Below are 19,182 nucleotides of genomic sequence, written 5' to 3'. Positions count from 1 at the left end.
CTCACCCATCTATTGCCAACTGGTAGGCATTTTAAGATTGACAGCCTATTTCCTACTTTTATCTTTAAAAAAACATTGAGGATGGTATTAAAAACGTGATCAGGTTGAAATTGTGACTATTTTTCTATAAATAATTAAAATGAAGACCCAATTTTAACATTAGTAACAGTAGGGTTAAGCTACTTTATTGCACCTACTGACTACAGCATTGATTAAGAAAGGAAAAAAAAAACATATTTTTATGTCTGTCCACCTTTACAGTGAATAATCTATAAATTATGTGCAGTTAGTTCAGGCCATTTTTTCAGTGAAATGGTAAAAATACCAGAGAAGGGAAGCCATTTGTTACATTTACTATACATTTTACCTTTTCTTTCTTGAGAACTATAATAATCTGCTTGTTAAGCAGTTATAGTTTTATGGTGTGAAAAGGTGAGAATTGAAAAAAACAATTATGGTAACATTTGGCATTTTTTATTTACAGGAAGAAACAGAAACAAAATATGTGAGGATAAACACCTCTGTGCCAATCCTCCAAATATTTTTTAATGAAGGGGACCTGAAACCAGCCTTCAGGCTAAACAGGTCCACCATCGTCCTCCTCCTTCAGCTGCTGCCCATCCAGAAGGTCCATGGACGGCCAGAGGACATAGAGGTGCTGGTGACCCTCTGCTGGCTGGCCTGTGGTGCATCCTATAGGGAAACAGCTTGCCAGTAAGATCTCTTACCTTATTGTCCTTAAATAGAGCCAACAATGACACACAATTGATAGATGATATTAATTGGATAGAAGATTAAGACAGATCAGCATCTTACCTAAATTACAAGTTAATTTTAATTTTGGTACAGTCCAGGTGGAGGCATGCTACAACAGGCACCACGCCAAGGCGAGAAACATCATTGAGCTAGCCTTTGGTGGTCTGAAGACACGGTGGCGTTCCATCTTCTTAAGGGTGCTGGAGGTCCGCCCGACGTTTGCCCCAAAAGTAATCGCCGCCTGCTGCATTATCCACAATATTAGTATAGCAGCAGGTGACCAGCTGGACGTGGAGGATGAGGAGGTTGACCCAGAGGAGGACGAGGAGGTTGATCCAGAGGAGGACGAGGAGGTTGACCCAGAGGAGGACGAGGAGGTTGACCCAGAGGAGGATGAGGAGGTTGACCCAGAGGAGGATGAGGAGGTTGACCCAGAGGAGGATGACCAACGGCTGAAGACAGGGAGCTGCTCCAGCTGGCTGCATGTTTAAGTGAACATGACTACACCTGACCTAACGTAGATCAGTTGGAGTCATGTTCACATGCTGCTTCATTTCTTTTGTTTTCACCACCTGGAAAAATACATTAAATAATGCGTAAATTAATTTCCATTCCACCAACTATTTTTAATTGTAAGTTTATAGGCATTGTCTGTTTGTATAAGATCTTAATGAGTTATTTCGTTGTTTTAAACCATGTTAGTAACTGTTAATAATTTGTTGAATATATTACACCTTCATTCTGTTCCAAAGATAAAACATTTGTATAAAATAAATGTCTGTTTTTTCATATACTATTATTACTATTGTTTTCTTTCCCTCTTTCTCCTCTCAATTATTCGTGTCCTGACTCAGAAGAAACTCAGATAGGAAAACATTTGTAGATTTTATTTATTTATTTATTTTATATGCTGCTGTCGTCCTTGGGAGACATTTACAATTTATTCCAGTAAGTATTGAGTTAATAAAGCAACACGCGTCAGTCAGATAAACACAAAACAAATAAATCAGAACCAGCGGTACTACACACACCACTTGGCCGACAGAAGTGTCCTAAAGACAGACTAACATCAGCCCTGGCTGCCGTTTCCCTCGGAGGTCTGCGGGTCACTCTGCTCCGCTAAACGTCAGACTTTTTCTTAAAATTACGCACCAACTCTGTAAACAGGCCACATAGGGAAGCTTAAAAGTATAATGTTCTCGCCTCAAACGATCTGAAAACATACTTTTGAACAACAGCGGCAGCAGAAAAGGGAATTTTTAACTTACCGCTGTGAGCTCTGTTTGCGCTGTCTCTAATCAAGCTGCGGCCGCGGTGCATTCTGGGCAAGCGGTCAGTCTGAAGAACGCACAAGTCTGCTCTGATGCATGCTCGATAAAGAGGGCGGGCGAGAACAACATCCGGGGATATGGAGCGTTCTCGGTTTGGCGTTCTCGGGTATTAGAACAGTGCTCGGGCTGAGGCTGATGACATGTCACGAGCACACGAGACCGCTGAATGACGCATATTGAGAAACGGCTCAAGAAAAAGAGAGAGAGAGAGAGCAAAAAGTGAAAAGCTAAAATGACAACAGTCATTTCAATGCAGTGCAATGCAAAATTGGAGAGCAGTAGGAGAAACCAGCAGAGTGAGAGAAATGAACCCTGATGTCCTCCAGCAGCCTAAGCCTATAGCAGCATAACTATAGAGGTAGCTCAGGGTAACATGAGCCACTCTAACTATAAGCTTTGTCACAAAGGAAAGTTTTAAGATTAGTCTTAAAAGTAGACGGGGTGTCTGCCTCATGGACCTAAACTGGGAGTTGGTTCCACAGGAGAGGAGCCTGATAGCTAAAGGATCTGCCTCCCATTCTACTTTTAGAGACTCTAGGAACCACCAGCAGACCTGCAGTCTGAGAGCGAAGTGCTCTGTTAGGAACATACGGGGTAATCAGAGCTCTGATATATGATGGAGCTTGATTATTAAGGGCTTTATACGTTACAAGGAGAATTTTAAATTCTATTCTTGATTTAACAGGAAGCCAATGAAGGAAAGCTAAAATTGGAGAAATATGATCCCTCTGGTTGATTTTCATCAGAACTCTTGCTGCAGCATTTTGAATCAGCTGTAGGTCTATCGCCCCCCCACCCCCACCCCACCCCCTCAAGCCACATAGTGACTTTTCGAATGAACTAACTGATCTCCTCACCCTCCTCTCCTCTCTCTCACCCAATGTGATATTGGTGGGGGATTTTAATATTCATTTTTACCTTCCCCTCACCAGAGATTTCCTATCTTGTCTGGACAATTTTGGTTTTGATAAATTTTCAAATTTTTCCACACACTCTAAAGGTCATATTCTCAAATTAATTTGTTGCTCTGGTCTTACCCCTCTAACTGTTCAGTTCAGAACCTCCAGATATCAGATCATTTCTTCCTCTCATTTAACATTTCCCCTCGTCTCTTCACAGCAAAGACCCCACGGCTCCTTACATTCCGGAGCATTAAGAATATTAACTTGGACACACTCTCTTCACACATCCTTTAACTTTAATCCTGGATCCTTCTTCCTCACTGGATAAACGGACATCTCAATACAATAACTGCTTAAATTACATTTTGAACCTCCTTGCTCCAACAACAAAACCTTTTCCCACTCCACCCCCTGGCTAAGTGCCATCAGCTCGAAAACCAGTTTAACAATTCACAGTGAAATGTATATAACTCATAAAACACAATACAAAGACTTAATCACTAAAACTAAATCCACTTACTATTCCAACCTGATTGGCTCGCATGAAGGTAATTCTCGGACTGTGCTTTTGGTGTTCAACAACACCAAAACACCCCCCCCCCTGCCCCACCTATGCTTAACTGATGCTTGTAATTCTGTTCTAACGCAGTATTTTAATGATAAAATCAAAATAATTCACTAGTGCCTGTCTCCTATCCTGTAACCTCTCTTCCATACAACCCCTCCACTCTGCCTTTTTGCAACTTCCATCTACCAACCCTCTCCGATATTTCTGATTTTATCAACAAATCTAAATCTTCCACCTGCCCACTTGATCCCATCCCGTCTGCCCTGGTCAAATCCTGCCTTCAATCTCTCTTCCACTTCATAAATACCATCATTCACTCCTCTCTTGGTTCTGGAATTGTTCCTTCCCTTTTTCAAATCTGCTATTATCACTCCTATTGTGAAGAAACCTGGATTACATCCCAACAACTACAATAATCTCAGGCCAATTTCAAACTTACCTTTTATCTCAAAAATAATGGGGAAAAAAAGTCACTTCTCTACTTCATTCTTACTTAACTCACAACAAGCTTTATGAACAGTTCCAGTCTGGCTTCCGTCCACCTCATAGCACTGAAACCGCTCTCTTAAAAATAATCAATGATCGTTTAATAGCAGCTGACTGGTCTAATTTCCATCCTCATTCTTCTTGATCTAAGTGCAGCCTTTGACACAGTTTCCCACTCTACCCTACTCCATCGACTTTATATAATTGGCATCACTCATACTCCCCTAGCCTGGTTTCAATCCTATCTTTCTGGCCGCACTCAGTTTGTTCAGATTAAGTCATATCCTTCCAGCTCCTCTCCAGTTACCACCGGTGTTCCCCAAGGCTCTGTTCTAGGACCCCTACTTTTTATCATCTACATTCTCCCCCTTGGCAATATCTTTAGGAATTTCAACAGTAATTTTCACTGTTATGCGGATGACACTCCCACCTTCTTCATTAATCTCCTGTTTAACCGATATAAAATCCTGGTTCACCTCCAACTTTCTTAAATTGAATAACGACAAAACAGAAATCCTCTTAGCGGTAACCAAATCTACATTATCCAAAGTTGACAGTTTCTCCCTTTCATTTGACAACTCCGTACCCTCACCTCAGGTCAAGAGTCTGGGTGTCATCCTTGATAGTACGTTGTCCTTCTCTTCTCACATTGACAACAAAAAAACATAGGAGAAACCTTCTGTCAAATTTTAATTAATTGAGTTGATGGATTATTTATTCGCCAATGATTTATGAACCCCCCCCCCCCCCCCACGGACAACCCGGGGGGGGGGGGGGGGGGGGTCATGTGGTCCCGCCCACATTTAATTAATATTATTATTGTGATTATTTGTGTGGGGTCGGAAGTGGGCGGGAAGTCTGGGGGGGGGGGGGTATAAATCATTGGCGAATAAATAATGCATCAACTCAATTAATTAAAAATTGAGGTTTCTCCTATGTTTTTTTTTTTTTAACAACCTTACTCTTCTTTTCGGTCTTCCTCAAAAATCCCTTCACAAGCTTCAGGCAGTGCAAAACTCAGCAGCTCGCAGGATTTCTAGAACCCCCTCTTTTCATCACATCACCCAGTCCTGCAGCAGCTCCACTGGCTACCTGTGAAGTTCACAATTCAGTTCAAAATCCTCCTACTTACAATCTCTCTGCTAAATATCTATCTGATTTACTTCAAATTTCTACTCCCTCTCACATACTTAGATCCTCTTCTACCACTCACCTCGTTGTTCCTTCCGCCCATCTTAGCACCATGGGGAGCAGACAGAGTCTTTACCCTTGTTCAAATCAAAACTCAAAACCTACATGTTCACTTTTCATTATGATTTTCTGTTACTTTCCTGTGTGTAGTTTGTGTTGTTTCTTTTAATTATGACAATGTTGCTTTGACCACTTATTGTTTTTACATGTACAGTGTGCTTGAGTGTTTTGAAAGGCGGCTAAAATAAAAATGTATTATCATTAAATTGTTCGTGAGTTATACTTTATTTACTGTGTCTCCCTCTTGTGTGATGGATTTTTTTCTTCCTGTTTTTCTGTATTTTCTAGCCCAGAGAGGGCAGCCACATCTGGAAGATGCATATGGTGAAGGGTAATGAGGGTCTTGGCATCCAGATAACAGGGGGACGTGGCTCCAAACGTTCTTCCCATGGCATCATTATTGCTCGTATAGAGAAGGGGGGCGCTATTCACAGGTACTAATAATTATAATACATTTTTAGATTTTTCTTTGCATATGCAAAATACCAATTTTTTCTTAAGAAAATGATCAAATATGCCAGATTCTCGTGGAATATTATCAAAAGGACACAATAAAAATAATCTGTATTAATCTATGGAATATGCCTTCCAAGAAGGATTAATGTGTTTTTAACTTCATCTTTCTTTCAGGATTTTCAGCCTCAGAATTTTGGTTGATACCTACATCAATTACAGCGGTAACATTTACTGGAAAGATAGGAGATCTTGATGAATGGTTAAGAAATCACCATCATTTGACCATTTATCAAGGGTTAAAGCAAAAATAATCAATTTGACTGAAACAATTTTCTACTCAGCCCATATATTCTCAGGGCCGTGGACATCATGTCACATTACGCACCACACTTGCTTATTTTGCAAAGTCGACTTTAACAAAATCTGGAAGTTTTAATATATGCATTGACAATTCCTGTATATCTCCCACCTTTCAGCTTCAGAGCCTTGGCACCTTCCTGGACAGACCTCTCCATCCTCTCGTTCACTTTCCACATCCAGAACATCATCTGCTTGACTTACTTTCATATTTGCAGCATCAAACAAGTTCTTCCTTCATACTTTTGACAAACGGTTTCACAGTCCACTCACCTCTTGATTCTACAATTTTTTTACAAGAGGGACCAACAGTGATAGACACGCTTACTGAGGAAGTTGTCAGATGTTCAATCCTCTGAACTTTCTGACTTGCTGTTTGCATAAATCCAAAGAAAACCTTTGACCACCGCTACTTTCATTCATGGCATCTGTGGCAGAGATGTTCTTCCAAAAGTTAAAATGATTGAACACCGACAAACCTGATATTGGCAGATGTCTGCTTTGCATAGACTCGCCCTACTCTCTTTCTGATTGGCTAATGTCCCGGCTCTGCCAGGTTTCATTGGTTGAGTCAGAAAAGTTAAAATCTTCACGTCTGCAGCCCGCCCCAGAGCTGCCCAGTAGTCCCATGTCTCCAGAGCTCCTCAGAGTTCTCAGAACATTGGGGTTCTCCAGTGGATCTACGACATCTGAGCTTCACCGTGTTCCTAGGCCTTCAGAAATCCTCAGAGTTGTAATATATTCAGAACTCCTTATTTTTCTGAGACCTTCAGAGTTCCTCTGTGGTGTTCAGTCTCCTTCCACCTTATGTGGTACCAGTGATGAACCCAGAAAGCTCGGTTACACTATTAATACCAGGGTTAGGGACACAGGAGCGCACTGCTTACAGAAAACCCCCCAGATACCAGCATCTTTGTTTTTGAACAATGGGAGCCGTCATTATTAAGCATGCATCATAACAAGAAGGGTAAGAAGAAAACTGCATAGCTATTAATAATGGTTTCTCTGGAGTTGTGGCTCATACAGTCTGTGTAGATGTGTATTGTATAGTGAGAGGCAGGACAGTGATGTAGACGGCATCTTGAACGTTGGTATCGTGCTTACAGGTATGGAAACCCAATAAAGTGGATGCTAATCGGTCTGCAAACAGTTTCTGAACTTATGGTGAACAATATAGGATGAACAAAAAGTTAACTCCGCAGTTATCTTTTTGCGCAGTAGTGTGACTCTCCCCACCACAGACAACAGTGTATTAGACAAGGTCTGCTACAACGTTCCTGGAGCATATCATGGTACTTTTCTATAGCCATTGTCTCTCATGAACAACTCTATTGTCCCCACCCTGCCTCTGCTCCACTGTACTCCTGCTGGTTTCCCACAGACCCGGTAAGGTCGGAGGGTTAGTCAACACCTCCATCCACCAGGGTTGTACACCCTGGTGCTATTAAGCATTACTGTGACATTAACACTTTAAAATGTGTGAAAAAAGGTAGATAAATAATAAATAAATATATTTTAACAATAAATAATTGTTAAAATATAAACTATTGAAAATGTATTTGATGTTTGTCATTTTGATAATTATCACATACAAATATTTATATAATACACTTTATTAAGCAACAAATTGTGTCACATTCTTTATTTTAGCATAGCTTATATTAAATGAGAAATGGCACACCATATTACAGCTTGTAGTTATTATCAATGGAGAGTTAGCTCAATTAATTACTGTTTCTGTTACATAGTAATGGCATGATTTACACTATTTGATTGTAATAATATATGTATGTCCGTGTGTTAAAGGGATGGACGTCTTCACGTTGGTGATGAATTACTCATGGTGAATGGTCAGTCTCTAATGGGACTCACACATCAGGAGGCTGTTTCTGTTCTTCGCTCCACTACTGGTGTCGTCCAGTTGGTGGTATCAAGCTGGGTAAATGCATGCCTGCTCACACAAATAAACTAACACGCATGCACATTGTTTAACTAACTGCATGGACATTAAACAGCAACTCATTATGTCAATTTCAACAGTACAACTATAACATTACTTTGAAGAAAGAAAAGTGCTGTCAGTTAAAGCAGTTTGGGCTAGGAGAGATTGGTAATTTGTAAATTTCGATGTGGGAGTGGTGTCTTTATGCAGGGATTCCCAAAGTGTGGTGCGCACACTCCAGGGAGTGCGTGAGCGGGCACTAGGGGTGCGCGAGATGCAAAAGGAATGGCTGTCTGACAGAGTTTTTTTCCCCACTGACGTGTAAATAAACATTTCCTTTGTAAAAAATAAAATCAATCATAACGTCTTTGGTTCAGGGGACCGGCGGGGTACAAGCTGTCCCATTCTGTTCATCCTAAAATAAAGTGTTAGCAGCAAAACCTCGGTCTGGTGCTTGGGTGTCATAACGAACGTTACAGTATTCAGATGAAAATGTATTTATTTAGAAGTCAGTAGAGGGACAATTGAATTCGGGCTGGAAGTTTTATTTACAGGATTAAATTGAGTGACTGGGTCTCTCTATGGAGCACGCCACACCTACAAACAGCGCTGCTCATGCTGCTGTGACTGAACTGCTACAAGCACTGATGTGCATGTCATGGCCATCCACTGGGGGAAAATTGGTGGTAGACGCGCTTTGTCGACTATGTTCACGCACAGAGCTGTAATACCTTTCATTGGGATTCAGACAGGTGCAGTTCATTTTAAAGATATGGTTTTAGCGCATATTCAGAGCAGAACAGGGAAACCAGCAACCGGCGGTGGGGCTGCTGGGAGCTGAGGTGTGTTGCTGTGGGCGTGTTTACCTGCTGAAGGTAACCACTGTGAAACAATCAGGAAATAAGTGATTAATTACATCTTTATCGTGGCTGGCGCTCCTCTCTCTCTCTCTCTCTCTCTCTCTCTCTCTCTCTCTCTCTCTCTCTCTCTCTCTCTCGTCATCGGACACAAATCAAATTAAACTTCTTTGTGTTTCTATTTTCTATTTAAAATTGTGAGTCAGACTCAGATTTAGAAGCTGGTACATGGACTAAACAAAGTGGGAACACGCACAGGTAGACCATCAGAGTTAGTCCATGAATCCACCTGGATGGTCTCTGCTTCAGAGACGTTAGGCTTGTGGAGGTGTGGCCGATCTGAGCGTCTCTTTCTTTCTCTGGCTCCACGCTGAAAATTCTCAGGATTCTGTTGTGGATGTTGTGTGTAACTTTATTGCAATTTAATTCAAATTATGTTCTAATTTTATTTCCATAACCTTTGTTATGATGGTTGTGTTGTTGTAACTGCAATAATTTTTCTTTTCTTTTTTGTTATGTGTGTTCTGGTCCTTCGAGCATGATTAAGACATGCTGCCTTTAATATGGCTATAAAAAGGCTTGTTGCATTTTTTAATTTTATTTTTTTAAGATTGGGGGTGCGTCAACCCGGTTGAAACACAGAAGGAGTGCGTGGCTAAAAAAGTATGGGAACTACTGTCTTAGTGGTTAGATCAGGGCACCCATAGACATCATATACATAGATGCGTCATAGGGCGCAGGTTTGCACGTCAACGTCACCGCCATATTGTATGTGGCAGAAAAAAGTTGAGTTCTGTTGTTGTGAATGTGGATCAGAGAAGATGCCTCATCCCTGTGCTGCATGGAAATGTATTCTGGCTGATTTCACTACTTGTATCTGCCTTCTATAAACTAAGGCTGCACCATGTTGCAAAACTGGACACACTAAAGCTGCAGAGTGGTAACACAGGCTATATATATATATATATATATATATATATATATATATATATATATATATATATATATATATATATATATTTGTGTGTGTATGTGTTATGAATATAAAGATCAATTTGTGTAGGACTTGTTTATACATTGTGGTCTTCATTATTTCATAAAACCGTGTCACATGTGAACCTTTAGGAACAGACTTTTTGGGTGAGTATTAAAGAGGTAAAATTAATAATATGAGAAAAAAAGTCCTAGGTCAATAAAGTAAAAATAAACAAACACAAAAGTGATAATGTTATGATAAAAACATCATATTATGAGAATTAAGAAGGAACATTTCCAGAATAGTCACAGTTTGCAGAATTATTTCACTCCTGGAATAATAGGACCAGGTAGATTATTTTTATTCTTTACGAGAATAAAGTCAGGAGAATGAAGCTAAAGGGATACGAAAATAAACTTGTAATATTACAAAAATACAAAGTATATTCAGAGATTAAAGTCCCTCTGATGCTGTTTAAGTGACTGAGTAACTGCAGATTTGCCACATTTAAGATGGCGGACGCTCTGACGCATCGCAGCATAGGCAGAACCCGCCCAACGACGCGTCTACTCTTATATTATGTCTATGAGGGCACTTGTATCCTTGGATGCATACAAGTTTCCTGGTTTGAATCCCCCAGACTGCCATCTGGGTCCCTAAGCAAGAAGCCCCATTTCCACGGGCTCCATTTGACCCGGCTCGACTCGGCTCCGCTTGCTTTGCGAACATTTCAGTTACAGTTTTTCTTGTACCAGGCTGGCTTTTTTCAGAGCTGGTCAGGAGGTAGTGCGACTAGAGCTAGGTGATAGTACCTCCTCAGCAGCTAGGAAAGTAGGGCTGAAGTGTGACGTGAACAGACTGCTGTTCACTAACTGGCAGAGAAATGAGAAGCAACTAAGGTTTTCTCGGAGGAAGTGCAGGGAAAAGTTAAACTGAAGAGTGAAAACATTAATTTAACTTCCCTTTGGGATAAATAAAGTATTTTTGAATGGAACGGAAAGGGTCAAGCTGAAATATAGTTTTACTATTTACCAACCATGAACCATGTGTGATGGACACAAAAGAAAAGAGGCAGGCTGTTGATATAATAACCTAAGTCAGATCCTCTGACTCAGTGAGACTCTCATTTTACACGATACTGGCTGTCATTTTTTCAACTGCCATCTTCCTTCACCCTCTTCCTGTACACAGGGGCTTAGACCCAAAAGATCAGATATAAAGCAATGCGTCTCATCTGTATACCGTATTTTTCAGACTATAAGGTGCAATTAAAATCCTTAATTTTTCTCAAAAATTGAAGGTGCGCTTTATAATCTGGTGCACCTTATATATCATTACCATTGTGCTTACTGACTGATTTTATGTGATATAATGTGCTAAAAAATCTGTAAACAACAAAGCCGCTTGGCACAATGGATGTTCTGAGCATTATGGTACACTGATTGGACCCCTGAGCAGTCTACAAGACTGCCTGACTGTAATGTTGAAATAGAAGTGCTTTAACATAAAGGCCCCCACATACTCGGGCGTACTTCACTCTGCGTAGGTCTGCACGTACTCGAGTCGGACTCAAGGCAGACTCTGTGCAAACTCCATGCATACAGGTATGTGCAGAGCTCAATTTTTTGCATGGAATTGTTTTATATGTGACACCGCCCTTGATACCCTGAGCTGGTCTTAGTAGGTGGTCACAAGGACGAGCAGCATCACAGTCCCTCTCTGTTCTCACTGACGGGTGTGCGGTGGGAGCCTGCTGGAAAGAAACGGCTCTAGGTGCTCAGCTAGCTAATCACACATTTTACCATCCGTTCCGCTGCTACGTCCCACTGGCAGAAAGTGTGGGAATTGTAGGAATTTGCCACAAGAAATGTAGGAAATAGTGTAGGAACAGTACGCCCCGTTATGTGGGAGCCTTTAGACAGCCAGAGCCCAAAGTATGTGCTAGCAACTATAAACCTAGTAAGTTATTTCAATATAAAAGTTACGTTTATTTTGGCCTAATGTTAGAAACAGGGCAGTGTACTGTCCTCCCTAAAGAGACGGATAGCTCTCACTCTCAGGAGAGAGCAGTGAACTTCAATGGGCGGAGTGATACTACACATCTTGGAAGACAAAGACACACGTAGACAGGTTAATTCACTGTGCACATTGCGTCGTATGGTGTGAAAAATATGGTAATTTAGCAAAATGATCTGACATTAGTTTAGTATCACTGGGTTACACACACTAAAAGCTATTAAGTTTTGTCTCTAAAGCGTGTTTGGTTCAAAAATGTGTTCACAGCCCCTGATCAAACCACCATGTGCAGAGGGAGAAGGCAGAGAGCTGCTGCACACAAGCAGGCAGCCTGCATTCACATCTAACACAAAGGACACTCTGCTGAGTCAGCAGTGTAAATATCCATTATCCAACCTATAAAACTGATTTCACTGCAGTGAAAATCTTGCGGTTTTGCGCTTTGAAGTTCTTATCATCATTCTTGTCATGGCTGAGGCAAAAACATCTGCACGAAGCCCTAAATTTTGAAGGAACAATAAGTAACAATGACACTAGTGATTAAAATCTGGACAATACATACACACAGCCTGCCATTTCTAAACGGTCCGTTGCTGTTGTGAAATGAAACTTACACAGGATACGTATATGATGTTGTATTCTGTTCTATTTCTGGTCCGATTCTCTTACTGACTTCCATTGTGTGTAGCCCTCTGCTCTTTTGTCAAAATAAACTATAAAATATTTGGCTCTGTTTTGGGAACTCTGGGAACTCTCATGTGATTGGCTCAGGAACCAGGAAGTAAACACAGGGCTACACTGTGAACCGAAGTCGTTCCGGACCGTACCTCTAGGTTTCAAAGGAGAAAAACTTGACTCAGACGTGGTTGATGGAGAGGACCGATTGTTTTAAAGGGAATGTTTATTCCATCCCGGGGGACAAATAAGAAGGATATGAGTTGATTTTACAATAAATAGCTTACCTATTGCTCTTTTAACTCTGGCTTTCCACATTACATATAGCACCATAACCCACTGTGTAAAATCCATCTCCACCATGGTGAGTTCAATAGACGCTATTCCTGTGTGATGCAAGCTGGGGAGGAAATGGCTGTGTTGTCAGAGCGTTGTCAGTGTGGTTTGTTTGCGAGAGAGGCAAAATGTGAAACGACCAATGGCAGATGAAGAAGGCGAAGACTTCAGATTAGAAAGAATTCATTTTTGACCATGTTGTAGCTCTTCCAACTGCACAAGAGTTTGAACTATAGATGAGCTGTATTACACATGCTGTAAAGCTGCAGGTACTGTTGATTATTTTTGCCTTTAAAATATCCAAACCCATTGGATATTGTGTATTGGTTGTTTTTCTGTTCATAAATACACAACTTCTTTCTCCCTAAGATAAACATAAATGCCGTATAATTTATGCATGGGTTATCCTGTCCCTGCAGGATGAATTGGAAGTGGATTTTGAGCACTTCCCTTCCACAAGCCTTCCAGACATTATCAGCACCTGCAGATCCTCTTCGTCCCTGTTTCAGGATGCACCCCCGTGCTCTTCCCAGACCCTCAGCAGCACCATGGGTCTCCACAACTCCTCACAAGTAAACTCAGATCATTGGACATATGAATGGAAGTTTGTTAACACTAGAATTATGCAAACAACCTGTGTGTAAAGGATAGTGAGCCAGTTGGGAGCTGGCAGACTACTGATGTTAGTAGAACTGTGTTTAGTGCCCTGGGAGCACTAAACACATGTTTGCAGTTGAACCGTTTTAAAGATGCTCCCCCTCAGAAAACCTTCAAAGAGGTGCTTCTCATCAAATGGGACTAGTGGAAGAAAAAAACAACCCTGTTGTTGTTTATTATATCGGACTCTATTTTATATTATGATTAACTTTATTACTAGAGCAGCACCTCAGTTTTTGCCATTAATCTATCCTGATGTGTTCCAGGGGCAAAACAGCACCATAGTGTTTATTTAGCATTAGAACAAATCTAAAACACATTGTTATGAAACGATTTAGAGGAAATCTCTATGTTATTACAGTTATCCAGCCTGGAGAACCTGGAGGAGTTAAATCAGGGGAAGGTGTCAGATGGATGTCACTGCAGCCCTACATCCATGAAGCTTTCCACCCAAGGTAAGTAAAACCTTTCCGTCCATCCATCTATATGTCTGCCTGTCTGTCTGTCCATCCATCCATGTCCATTTCTGAAACATATTATATCTCTTTGTGCAGAGACTTTCCTTCTCCCCAGAATCTAGTCCTTGCATTGGACACTGAGGCATTTTCCAGCCTGCCAACAGATTCAATTGAATTAAAATGTGTTTATATAGCGCCGATTCACAACACATGTCATCTCAAGGCACAAAGTCAAATTCAATCAAATCATCCAGATTGGATGATTTGATTGATTGTAGAGTTCTTTCTATGTTAGATGGTAATAGTGGATGATCTGCCTCCCACACAGCTAACAGAACGCCAGACCGGGTTTATCTACTATGAAGAAAAAAATGACAACATTGAGAACAAAAAGTTAAAAGTTGAAATAACAAACAATGCAAATTGGTGCTCCTGCTGTAAAACAATAGCAAGCTTCTATGTTCGTGTGAACATCTTTAAAATAATACAAGAAAAATATAACTAGGACCTGTGGAAGCAGCCTGCCGATGTTATTGAATTTTTTTTCTGAGAACAATCTAAATCAGAAACAGAGGTCACATAATCTCTCCAGAAACCCATGACGCACAAAACCATTTTAATGGACAACTTCTGCTATTTGACATTTTGTTTTATTAAAGACATTATTTGTTATTATAAAAATAAAAGAAAATGGCTTATTTGTCAACAGAACAGCAACAACTGTGTTATTAATACACACTGTTTTAAGTTATTTAATGTTTAATAAATAACTCTCTATCTGTAAGGTACTGTCTGGTGAATATCAGCCCAAACAGCTGATATCAGGACAATAGTTGAAAGGGATGATTCAAGCACAGGTGATCTTTTAACAGCAAACTCTGCACACACATAGAATAAAGGAGTGACAACTTCTCTTCAAATACAACCATTTATTAACACAAATAAATGAACATCCAGAGAACATCATTATAGTATACTGTTTATCTGAATAACACTATATTTCAATCAATAAATCCTCTCTACTATGCTAGTGAAATGTGTGCGACTCAGTGCTTGTTAACCGCTTGATGGTTATTATAATAATAATTGAACATCACTGATCTCACAATGTAGAAATTCACTTCTGCATCTTAACCCGTCTCCTTGGGGAGCAGTGGGCTGCTGCTGTGCAGCGCCTGGGGAGCGATCAGGGGTTAAGGGTCTTGCTCAGGTACCCATGTGCAGGCAGTGGGGATCCAACCAGGTACTTGCATCCTTCTCAGAGCGCAAGCGCACTGCTATAACCACTAGGCCAACACTCCCCATAATATGAAATCAGTTACTGAAATGAATAAATTCTTCTGTTCATTTCCTTCTTTTTTCCCTTAAAGTAAACTTTGTTGTTTACCACCTTGCTTGAATTTGGGGCCTCTTCAGGATTGTATTTGGAGGGTGCCCATATACCATCACCGCACCTGACCCACACCAACACTAGTCCTACAGCATGATATGCGAGGCGCACAAAAAGAGCAACATCGCATCAGAAACCTGCAGGTCAGGTCCTCAACCAAATAAGTATGCCATATGAGTGCGCACAGAAACAGTGCATCAATCCACACCATGGCCCAGTGCGCACGCCGTGATGCACACACTCACAAACCAACACACATCCCTACATAGCCTATTTCTAACAAATTACGATAAAAGGAAGAAAAGCCCTAACCCTACACACCGAGGTTAATTCCTAATCCCAATTTGCGTGATCATAAGTCTGCGTAATGCTGGTGAGGAGGAGGACTGAGATTCCAAGGCACAAACATTTTAACTTCCTCATATTTGCACACTGACTGCTGTTCTCTAGTGCTGTGATGTGGTACCCTTAACAGATTTTCTCTAATTACTGTGAATGCAGTAGGCATTCACAGTTCTTGAGATCCTGTTTCTCTTTATTACTGTGAATGCAGTAGGCATTCACAGTTCTTGAGATCCTGTTTCTCTTTATTCTTTATTACTGTGAATGCAGTAGGCATTCACAGTTCTTGAGATCCTGTTTCTCTTTATTCTTTATTCTTCTTCTTAGTGTTTATTCTTCCTAATGCGTTTTTACTGTTTAAAGTTTGATTCGCTTCTCCTCCTACAATTTTTCTCCGATTTCAACCATTCAACTTTTAAACTATTCAGCTTCTTCTGGAATGGATGGCTATGTCTTTTTGTACTTTTAACTCTTCAACTTTTTAAAATATTCAGCTTTTTCTGCAAATTTTCAGCTTTTTTTCTCCCATAGGAAATGAATGTAATTCACTAAAATTCCGCTCATTTCAGCTGCTTTTTGACAGCTTACTGCTTCAGCCTACTTTCAGCTAGAAACGTCATTCAACTTTTAAAATGTAGTGATATCTTTCAGCTATTATGGTCTATTTCAGCTTTTTCATATCTTTTACCATTTTCATATAGTACCTCCTTAAAATAATTTTGCCTTTTCATGAAATTCAGCAAATAACATGCGTTGCTATGGTCGTCAAGGAGGCAGTTATAGAGTGTGCACTCTAGAAATTCAACAAATTCTTCTTCTCCGAACAACTTCTTCTCACTCGCTCAATTTTCAACCTATCCACATAAATTATACATCAAAACGTAGGAATTTTTGTCTGGAATCAGGAAATGTAACCCTCATTGGTGTAGCATTTATAGATTTTTCGCAAATCACCTCAGAGCGACACAAACCCGAAACCTCCCCCATTCATTTCCTATGGAGCGGTTTTGAAAAATGACGTCTGAAAATCCAAAACATCACACGTTTTCGCATCGTCGCTACTCCTAAACCGTTTGATGTACAGGCATGAGACTTTCACATATGAATGTCCCAACCCTTCTGGCACTCACAAAAAAGGATTTTTGTGGATAACTGTTACGGTTTTTCCGCAGGAACAATTTGTTCGGGAGTAGCGAATTTGCAAAATCCTGAAGACGCTTTGGACCTCCATCACCCCAAATGATCCACTTTTTTACATCGTCGCTGTGCCTACACCGATTTTTGTACAAACATAAAAATGAGCAACATAGTCCTCAAAAGCCTGCTGATACTCACAGTGAAAGAATTAATTTGATATCTCCTATACTTTTTCAGCTAGAGCGATTTGTTCGGGACTGTTTTTAGAGGATTTTGGAAATTCCTTAAAAAACCCCTTTAGATCATAATTTTTTACGCCTTTATTAAATTTTTCCAGCAAAAAACGATAGCTTTTCTTCTTCCCCTATCCGTTACGAACTAAACGCAGAAAAAATTACGTCTCTACCATTTAGGGATCAGGAGATATGAAGCGTTGTTCGGGGCAAAGTTCTCCATTATAATCCAATGGGACTTATTGTGAGCAAAGTCTCTGCACTTCGGTAGACTCGCCCGCTGCAGGTGTGTCAGTGAGTTTCCATGACGACGGAACTCTGAGGGCCAGAGGGAGAGGATCAATTGAGATAGAATGGCAACTTTCGACGCTCACCGCAGTTGCTGTGATTAATGTAGGAATCTGAAATTCGCACAGTCACTTCCTCTTGACATTTTAAAATTTTCACGTGACTTTCAGCTATGTGTCATTTTTCTCTCCCATTTTGGATTTTACATGCTTTCCTATTGGGTCTTTGCTTCCAACAGGACCTGGCATGATGCCCAGACACGACCCAATTGGCCAATACAGCACCACCCACCTGTGGGAAATGGCGCTACTGACCATTTTGGTCAAATGTTGAGTTCTGGGCCCAGATGTGGTGAGGCTGAGTTGCTAAAGGAGGCCAATCTGACCCATGAACTTTGGTCACGTTTGGCGACATTAAGTATTGGCACCCCTATTTGAGGCACTTCCCAGTACAGGATTTGGACCAAACTCACAGAGTACAATCACCCGGTGATCCTGAGCACAACCATGTTAGCGGCTAATGGTTAGCATGTTGCTAATTGGAAGTAGCTCTAGGAAGCTCGGACAAACTTCTGCTTTACAGAGTCTGTACCTCCTTTATACAGAATGCTCCACAATAAGTTTGGGCCTCGGCACGTAAAGCATCTCCAAGTTAGGAGGTGTCAAACATCCAATGCTTTTCAATGGGGGCGAAACCCCTTATACTCCCTAGAAATGCAGGCCCACATATGGCTACAGTATATTCATGTTTGAAATTCTACTTATGCTTTGTTAAACGATTCAGTGTTTAGAATGAGTTAGGAAATGTTTGGTGCCTTTCCCTCAGTTTTTTCTTCTTCTAATCATTCAGCTATTGTTCTTTCATGTTCAAATTCTTCAACTCTTTCAAATTCTTCAACTTTTTCAACTTCTTCAACTTTTTCAACTTCTTCAATGCTTTTCAGCTATTTTTTCTCTTCTTCAAAGATCTTCTGCATCTTTTGCTTAATCATTCAGCTACCTGCATTCACAGTGCATTTTCGCAGGAAATGCAAATTTTCTAGTTCTTTATTCTTCTTCTTCTTCTTCTTCTTCTTAGTGTTTATTCTTCCTAATGCGTTTTTACTGTTTAAAGTTTGATTCGCTTCTCCTCCTACAATTTTTCTCCGATTTCAACCATTCAACTTTTAAACTATTCAGCTTCTTCTGGAATGGATGGCTATGTCTTTTTGTACTTTTAACTCTTCAACTTTTTAAAATATTCAGCTTTTTCTGCAAATTTTCAGCTTTTTTTCTCCCATAGGAAATGAATGTAATTCACTAAAATTCCGCTCATTTCAGCTGCTTTTTAACAGCTTACTGCTTCAGCCTACTTTCAGCTAGAAACGTCATTCAACTTTTAAAATGTAGTGATATCTTTCAGCTATTATGGTCTATTTCACCTTTTTCATATATTTTACCATTTTCATATAGTACCTCCTTAAAATAATTTTGGCTTTTCAAGAAATTCAGCAAATAACATGCGTTGCTATGGTCGTCAAGGAGGCAGTTATAGAGTGCGCACTCTAGAAATTCAACAAATTCTTCATCTCCGAACAACTTCTTCTCACTCGCTCAATTTTCAACCTATCCACATAAATTATACATCAAAACGTAGGAATTTTTGTCTGGAATCAGGAAATGTAACCCTCATTGGTGTAGCATTTATAGATTTTTTGCAAATCACCACAGAGCGACACAAACCCGAAACCTCCCCCATTCATTTCCTATGGAGCGGTTTTGAAAAGTGA

General features: G+C 40.3%; 1 protein-coding gene across 8 annotated transcripts in view; it reads left to right on the top strand.

The window, feature by feature from the left end:
• Window positions 1–19,182, top strand: part of LOC118556053 (PDZ domain-containing protein 2-like) — a 106,813-nt gene that overhangs the window by 73,591 nt on the left and 14,040 nt on the right. For all 8 annotated transcript variants that reach the window (XM_036130995.1, XM_036130998.1, XM_036130996.1 and 5 more), the window contains 4 exons: window positions 5,583–5,728; window positions 7,914–8,046; window positions 13,329–13,481; window positions 13,928–14,021. In XM_036130995.1, coding sequence (XP_035986888.1) covers window positions 5,583–5,728; window positions 7,914–8,046; window positions 13,329–13,481; window positions 13,928–14,021 — 526 coding nt within the window. The remainder of the gene's footprint in view (window positions 1–5,582; window positions 5,729–7,913; window positions 8,047–13,328; window positions 13,482–13,927; window positions 14,022–19,182) is intronic.

Source organism: Fundulus heteroclitus, unplaced genomic scaffold, assembly GCF_011125445.2.
Source record: "Fundulus heteroclitus isolate FHET01 unplaced genomic scaffold, MU-UCD_Fhet_4.1 scaffold_40, whole genome shotgun sequence".
In the NCBI taxonomy this organism is placed as follows: Eukaryota; Metazoa; Chordata; class Actinopteri; order Cyprinodontiformes; family Fundulidae; genus Fundulus; species Fundulus heteroclitus.
The sequence above is the reverse complement of the archived record's forward strand: the minus strand, read 5'-3'. Positions and strand labels throughout refer to the sequence as shown.